The sequence below is a fragment of the Suricata suricatta genome, chromosome 10, assembly GCF_006229205.1.
Source record: "Suricata suricatta isolate VVHF042 chromosome 10, meerkat_22Aug2017_6uvM2_HiC, whole genome shotgun sequence".
Lineage (NCBI taxonomy): Eukaryota > Metazoa > Chordata > Mammalia > Carnivora > Herpestidae > Suricata > Suricata suricatta.
In genome coordinates, this window is record NC_043709.1 from 109738829 (window position 1) to 109747094 (window position 8266).

General features: G+C 34.4%; 1 protein-coding gene across 4 annotated transcripts in view; it reads left to right on the forward strand.

Annotated features, from left to right (window-relative positions):
- Positions 1 to 8266, forward strand: part of LOC115304275 (coiled-coil domain-containing protein 7-like) — a 200917-nt gene that overhangs the window by 121316 nt on the left and 71335 nt on the right. For 3 of the 4 annotated variants that reach the window (XM_029954403.1, XM_029954405.1, XM_029954406.1), the window contains exons 10-11: positions 253 to 336; positions 4685 to 4768. In XM_029954403.1, coding sequence (XP_029810263.1) covers positions 253 to 336; positions 4685 to 4768 — 168 coding nt within the window. The remainder of the gene's footprint in view (positions 1 to 252; positions 337 to 4684; positions 4769 to 8266) is intronic. The other variant, XM_029954404.1, reaches the window with a different exon arrangement.

Below are 8266 nucleotides of genomic sequence, written 5' to 3' on the forward strand. Positions count from 1 at the left end.
AGCATCAATTTTGTCATTATCCAGATATGCCATCTTTGTCAATCACTAAGCGTTTCTATGCTTCAGTATGATGGGGCTTACATGATCACTACTAGCTCTTTGGATTCTAAGGTATTATGTTTCTGCAACCCAGACATTTCACTATAATTCTCCTCCTATAATAAGAAATGCTAATTAGAAGAGCACTAGGCACACAAACGTATGTGTTAACATTTACCTTACAAAGTGTTTTGGAACTGTTTATTTCTATAGACACTGATAGAGAACACCTCATAGATACTATTGGAAGAGGTATAGTAAAGAGAGAAATCAAAACAGAGTCAAAGAGCCATCCTGGTAAGAACAAAAGTATTTCAAGTCTATTTAAGGTTTATTTATTTCCTCTGAAGTTTAAATTTGGTTTAAACAGTTTAAAGACTATTGAATCTATGTGCTATTACTACATGATAAAATGTCTTTGTAAAGTCTCTCCTATAATTAGTGAAATTATAGCAGTTACTATAAATGAACAATTAGTCACATGTTACAGATTTTAGAACTCATCCATTAAAATATGATTCATTAAAATATCATGCTAAAATGAAGCTTAGAATATGCTTGATGGAAACATTTCAAGTTCTGTTCTATTCACTTTCCTTTTTTAGGCTACATAGGAAAGTTGCTTTATATTTACAAAAGCAGAAATTCTGGCTTATGAAATTGATAAGAAGAGGAATTTAACAGATATTTATTTCATTTGTCACTAATTCATTCTATATGATCAAATATTCAAGCAAATTTATAATATCTCAGGTGAAATAAACTTTTGTTATGAGTTTATAGCTTATAATACTGCCTCTTATCCCAGTAGAATAGTATTTCACACACTTCCTATCAATCCTTGTATAATACCAACAAGGAAGAGAATCCATCTGAGAAACAAGAGAAAGAAATGGTCAAAGGGACCCCTTTTAAGTAACTGTCATCCAAAGGTGACTGTGTGTATGTCCAAGTCCATGCTCTCAGAGAAGCAACATTAGAAGCTCACATTTCAGGGAAGGAGACATCAGTACAATAAAAATAGTCTAATCTGATTTATAAATAATGAGGCAAACAATAAGGACAGGCCTCCAAGGGGACCTCCAAGTGTCCAGTTTGCTACAATTTGTCTAAAACATCCAGGTTTACCAAAAAGAAAATATAAAACATGCAAAGAAAAAGTTAACCATGAAATATACACAGGAAAAAAACAGACCATAAAATTTTTATTGTGATTATCTTAAATGTAGGATACTATAAAACTGTTATAAATATTTTTAAAGAATTAAAGAGTACAGCTGGGTGACTCTGATGGTTAAACATCTGACTTTTGATTTCAGCTCTGGTCATGATCTCATAGTTTGTGTAATCAATCCCTGCATCAGGCTCTGTGCTGACAGCATGGAGCATGCTTGAGATTCTCACTCTTTGTGTGCCTCTCCTGATCATGCTCACTTTCTGTCTCACTCCCTCTCTCTCTCTCAATAAATAAACATTAAAATTTTTTAAAGAATTAAAGGAGGCGCCTGGGTGGCTCAGTCGGTTAAGCCTCCAACTTCGGCTCAGGTCAGATCTCATGTTCGTGAGTCCGAGCCCCGCGTCAGGTTCAGTGTTGACAGCTAGCTCAGAGCCTGGAGCCTGCTTCCGGTTCAGTGTCTCCTTCTCCCTCTGCCCCTCGCCCTCTCATGCTCTGTCTCACTCTGTATCAAAAATAAATAAAACATTAAAAATTAAAATAAAAAGAATTATTGGGGCTCCTGGGTGGCTCAGTCGGTTAAGCCTCTGACTTCGGCTCAGGTCAAATCTCACGTTCGTGGGTTCCAGCCCCGCGTCAGGCTCTGTGCATGGCAGCTAGCTCAGAGCCTGGAGCCTGCTTCCGGTTCTGTGTCTCCTTCTCTCTCTGCCCCTCCCCCTCTCATGCTCTGTCTCTCTCTGTATCAAAAATAAATATAACATTAAAAACTTTTTTTAAATAAAAAGAATTATAGAAACCAAGGAAAGGAAAGGAAACTGTATGACATCTTATTAAATAGATATTATAAAAAAGATACTAATAACTAATAATACACTGTATGTTAACTAAGAATTTAAATATAAATTTGGAGAAAACATTAAAGTACACTTTCGATGATGAGCACTGTATACTGTATAGAACTGTTGGATGAACTTACTGTATGTCTCAAGCTTACATAGAACAGAGTCAATTATACTTAAAATGATAATACCTGAGTTTACAGTCCACCAGCAGAGCTCTAGAATAGATTTGAATGGTCAGAAGAAAGAATCTCCTCACTTAAAGTATGGGTATAGTAGAAATAGAATAGAAAGGAGGGGATAAAAAGTATTGGAAGGAGTAATGGTAAAATTTTTGAAACATATTTAATGTTAAATATGAATTTGAACATTCATATCACTCCAAGATCAATGAAATCGAAGTAGAATAATCTCAGAGAAATCTACAATCAGACCCATTACACTAAAAAGGATGAAAAACAAAGACAGAAAATCTTGAATGCCACAAAGGGAAAACAAGTCATCATGTAAAAGAGATCCATGATTAGATTGAAACCTAATTTAGTTTCAGAGACTGTGTAGGCCAGAGGGTAGTGGGATGGCATATTCAAACTGCTGAAATTAAAAGCTGTCACCAAGTATCATATTCAGCCAAACTGTCTTTCAAAGGTGAAGGTGAGATAGCTAGAGTCCCAAATAAATAAAAATTAAAAGAATTGATTGATAGCAGACCCACCTTTTAAGAAATATAGAATAAAGTTCCTTAGGCTAAAAGCAATTGACCTTAAACAGTAAAAATTCCTGAACATAATATTTAAGGAAAGCAGTGAGTGGGTCACTTTAAATGGGCAAATTGAATGGTATGTTCTATATTTTATTAGAAAGAGCTTAGCGAAATACATATAATAAGAGATTTTTGAAAGATTTAAAGTAACAGGAGGGTATTTTGAAGAAGAGAAATTGTGTGTCCCATTTAATTCACAGGGCTTAGTCCAGTTTTCCTTTAAAACTATTCTGATTGCCTCCTTGCTTAACTATGGACCCTCTGCTTTTTTGATTCAAATGACTCTATTCTTCTCTTTTTATTCCAAGATTTTATTTAAATTCAAGTTAGTTAACATATAGTGTAGTATTAGTCTCAAGAGTAAACTTGATTCATCACTTACCTTTAACACCCAGTCCTCCTCATAAGTGCCTCCTTACTGCCTGTCACCCATTTCGCCCATTTCTGCACCCTTGTCACTGGCCAGAACCCGCTGTGTTCTCTATCATTTAGAGTTTCTAATGGATTGCCTCTCTCTCTGCTTTTATCTTATTTTCCCCCCTTCCCTTCCCCTATGCTCATCTCTTTTCTTTCTTTTTTCCACATTTGAGTGAAATAATATGGAATCAAATGACTCCATTCTTTTTACTTCTATCTTTTGGAGAAAGACCAGAGCAGCTAAAATATATGTTTAATGCTCCCCAGTTTTGTGTCCCTATAGCTCATATTACTTTCAGAAAATGTTGTTAATTCATTTTGAAAATTGTTCTGCCTAATCTGATGCATTTTTATTTATTTTGTTAATAATGCCCCGGATGTTACCCTCTCTGTATGAATGTGAAATGGTACCTGTAAGCTGCCAGAATCATAACGCTACCTTTTATATTTATTCTTGAATTCAGCCATTTCTTTAAAGCAAAGTTTCTGCTTTACAGTGTCAGCATTATGAGAGGATTAAAAACTGTATTTATGTGTTCTATTAGACCCAACGTCTACCACTAAACTTTTTGGCCGAGCAGTAGACTTTAAGTCACCAATACTAATCATCCTGTTTTCAGTATGAAACCCCTTTTTAATAACTTTAATGTCTTTTCTAAATCACTGAACTTAGTTAATTATGGCAAAGTTGAAGTCCCATAAAAAAAATCAAATGGAAATGGTCCTAATCAGATTCCTGAGAGTGATGCAAATTTTACCATTTCCTCCTTGCAAGCCACAGGTCCACATGCTAAAGGAACCTCAGAGAACCTCTTGGTCCAATGAATATCTGATTATTATTATACATTATTATCTTATATTTTATTATTCTTATATCTTATTATTCTTTCCATCACTGATGCCTACATGATTTACAATTACATAACCTAAAAGGGAATTAAAATTTTCCTGAGCTAGTCAAAGAACTTATGACTCATGGCTAGTTTCTATGACTAAGAAGTCTGTGGTTTATAGCTGTCCTGTGAAACAAATATAATGTTCTGCCTCACCAGGTACATCTCTACAGAATGAGTATGGTTTTAGTGTAAACTTGGAAGATATACCATGGTCATAAATTCTCTGGGATGATTTTGATTTTTGTCAGATAAATTGGCATAGAAAAATCATAGTTAAGGAATTATGTAGCATAAGATATTACATCAAATTTGTCATTCCCTGGATAGCATTAGACACCTCTAACTTCAATGTAACATGGCTCATGTAATTGTTCTATCTGTTCTAATTTAAGGTTTTGTGATATCCCAATGCAGATATTTTCAGTATAACTCCTTTCTATGTTAACAATAATGAATCGCTAATTATTTAGTTCTACACATACACACATGCACACACACACACTTTTATGTAGATGATTACTATACAAAGTGATTTGAAATATGTTAATTTCTATAGGGACTAATGTAGAACATTTGACAGATGCGATGGGAAGAGGTATCAAAAAGGGACAATTCAAGACACAATCAGAAGTTCTCCCTGGTAAGAACAAGAATTTTAAAAATCTAATGTTTTAGGTTGATTTATCTTCTCCAGAGTTTAATTAAGTATGAATTTTTAATAACAGAGGTATCTCTTGTTTATTATTATATGGGCAAAAGTTTTCATGAATTTCTTAAATTAGTTGAACTCTTGTATTAAGTATGAATGTCAAACAAGCTAGGTATCATTATAGGATGTATTTATTTAGAATGTAATCCACAAGACCATTGTTATGGTACAAATATGTCTAATTATATTCTACTCACTATTTCTGACTTAGAACTTGCCCCCCCTGAATTTGAAAATGTAGGAAGGCCATTTGAGGAATGTGATACAACAAAGTAGATAACAAATAGGTATTTCATTGGTTATCAGTTCCTTCTATGTGATGAAAATGTCAGGCAAATTTATAATATCTTAGCTGCAGCAAGAAGAGTTCTTAGTTATCCTATATAATTCAGAGATTATAGAACAGAGTTTACACCTGGAGTAACAGTTTTAGACACACCTCTCTTTGATCTTTGACACTGAAAGAAGAAGATACCTTAAGAGAGAAAAAAAGAAAAGAGACCTTCAAGTAGAGTACAAACCCCTGACCTAAAGAGGTGACTATATGCATGCCCAGGGATGCACTTTCTGAGGAACATTGTGAAGGTTTCACACATCAGCGATTTTTTTAACTCCTGCTAAATCACTGTAACATCTAAATACATAAACAAACAAACAAGCACACTAAACAGCTCCAGAAAGAAGTGGAAATCAGAATCCAGACTCGTTAGGATAGATCTAAAACTGTAAAATGTTCACCTATTAGTAATAATAATGATAATTATAAGACATGCAAGAAATAGTAAATTATAACCCAAGTAAGAAGAAATGCTTGTGAGAATCTTAAATGTGGACTTAGCAGACAATTTTTATAAAGAAGGTTTTATAAATATGTTCAAAGAGGGACATGTGGGTGGCTCAGTCAGTTGGACATTCACCTTATGATTTTACCTCGGGTCATGAGCTCATGGTTCCTGAGATGGAGCCCTGCTTCAGGCTTCATGCTGTCAGCTTGGAGTTTGTTTGGGATTCTCACTCTCCTCTCTCAATAAATAAACAAACATTAAAAAAAGTTTTTAAAAAATTAGAAGAAATCATGCTTTAAGAACAGAAAGATATGAAAATCTTTCATCAAGTAGGCAATATCAACAAAGAGATAAAAATTAATATAGAAGAACTAAATGCAAATTCTGGAGATGAAAGTCACAATAAATAAAATAAAGAGAAACTGCCAGAGGGCTTCAAGAGATTTGGTTGGTGTGAAGAAAGAAACTGTAAACTCAGAGTAATGGGAATACTAATGGGGAGAAGCAAGGGAACGGAGCAGTAAAAATTTATGAAGAAGATGGCTGAAAACTTTGAAAACTATTCAAAAAAACTTACTCTTCATCAAAGCTCAATGAAATCTGAGAATACCAAATACCAAAAAAATCTACAATTAGACCTATCACAGTAAGAATGTTTAAAGAGAAAGAGAAAATCTTGAAAGAAGCAAGAGAAAATCAACTGATAATGTAAAAGAGAACCCTTCCCAGTAAGATTAACAGCTGACATAGTATCAGAAACTATGGAGGCCAGAAGGTACCATGATGGGATATTAAAATACAGAAAGAAAAATTTGTCAAACAGGAATTTCATATTGGGCAAACTGTCTTTCAAAGTTGAAAGTGAGGGGCGCTTGGGTGGCTCCGTTGGTTGAGTGTCCGACTTCGACTCAGGTCATGAAATCACAGTCTGTGGGTTTGGCCCCATGCCGGGCTCTGTGCTGACAGCTTGGAGCCTGGAGCCTGCTTCGGATTCTGTGTCTCACTCTTTCTCTGCCCCTCCACTGCTTGCTCTCTGTCTCTGTCTCTCAACATAAAAGACGTAAAAAAATTGGAAGTGAAACAGATTCCCAAATAAATAAAAATTGAGAGAAATCACTGCTGGCAGATTCACTTTATAAGAAATACTAAAGAAACGTCTTGCTGCTAAAAGTGATCTTACATAATAAATTGAATCTACAAAAAGTAACTAAAAAAATAGAACAAACAAAAGGTGTGGCTTGCAGTATTTCTAGAATTGCTACATAAATGAATATTGATCTCTTTTCTTCTCTTAACTTAAAAGGCACTTGTATAAAACAAGAGGCATAAAATGCATTTTTGAGCCACTAACATTTAGGCATATTTCACAAGAGCAGTACAAAGGCAATAGTAAGAATGAGGATGAATTGGAGTTAAGAAAATAGCAGTGGATGCTAACTTGAATGTTCAGAAATCAATGAAAAGAACCAGGTTGTAAATAAGGAAGTTAATACATCAGTATAAGTATATAATTGCTTTTCTTTATGTTTTCCCAAATATTTATTGATTTTGAGAAAGAGAGAGAGAGAGCGAGAATAAGCATGTGCTCATGTAAGTGAGGGTGGGCCAGAGAGAGGGAGAAAATCCAAAGCAGGCTCTGCACTGACACTGGAGAGCTCAGTCAAGATCTGAACCAAAATCAAGGGTCAAATAATCAACAGACTGAATCTCCCAGGTTCCCCTCAGGTTTTTTAAAAGTTATGGAATGTCATAAATTATTATATAGCAGTTTTGAAAATATCTTTAACGTTTATCTGTATAACATGTAATATGATAGCACAAACATAGGATAAGGAATAAAACTATATGAATCACCTTTCTATATCTCCCTGAAATTTAATTAGAAGAGTTCTTAAGTAGGTTGTAAAATTGGCTTTGGTGGCTATTATCCAAATATGATATATATATGAATATATTAATAACTATTGATTAAATTTTAAAATTGGCAAATTGTATATACATATGTATAATGTTATATTTTTAAAAAATAACTCAGAGAATTCCAAGCAACATAGAATATTTTTTAGAGACTTAAAGCAATGGGATGATATTGTGAAGGAGGAAAATTATGACTCTAAATATGTTATAAATTTATCCACCACACACTTTTTATGCTCCTAGTGTTTAACCCAATATGCACTCAATCAAGGGCATTTCTCATTGCCTCCCTGCTTATATAATAATCAATTCATGTGAATCAGTTCTTCTAATTACATCTGTTGGAGAAAAACTGGAGCGCTAAAATAGGTCTGCTAATGTTCAGTCATGTGATGCTATAGCCCATATTACTTTCACAAATATCATGACTTAATTATTGTAAAGCTGCCCAATCTAGATTGTCTTTGTTTTTGTTTATTTTTTTTATTTTGAGAGAGAGAGAGAGAGAGAGAGAGAGAGAGAGAGAGCGCATGAGTGAGAGAGGGTGAAAAAGAGAGGGAGAGAGAGAATCCCAAGCAGTCTTCACACTGTCAGTACAGAGTTCAACATGGGGCTCAATCCCATGAATTGTGAGATCATGACCTGAGCTGAATTCAGAAGTCCAGTGCTTAACCAACTGAGCCACCCAGGCATCCCTGTCTTTGGTTTTAGTAATTATGCTCCATCT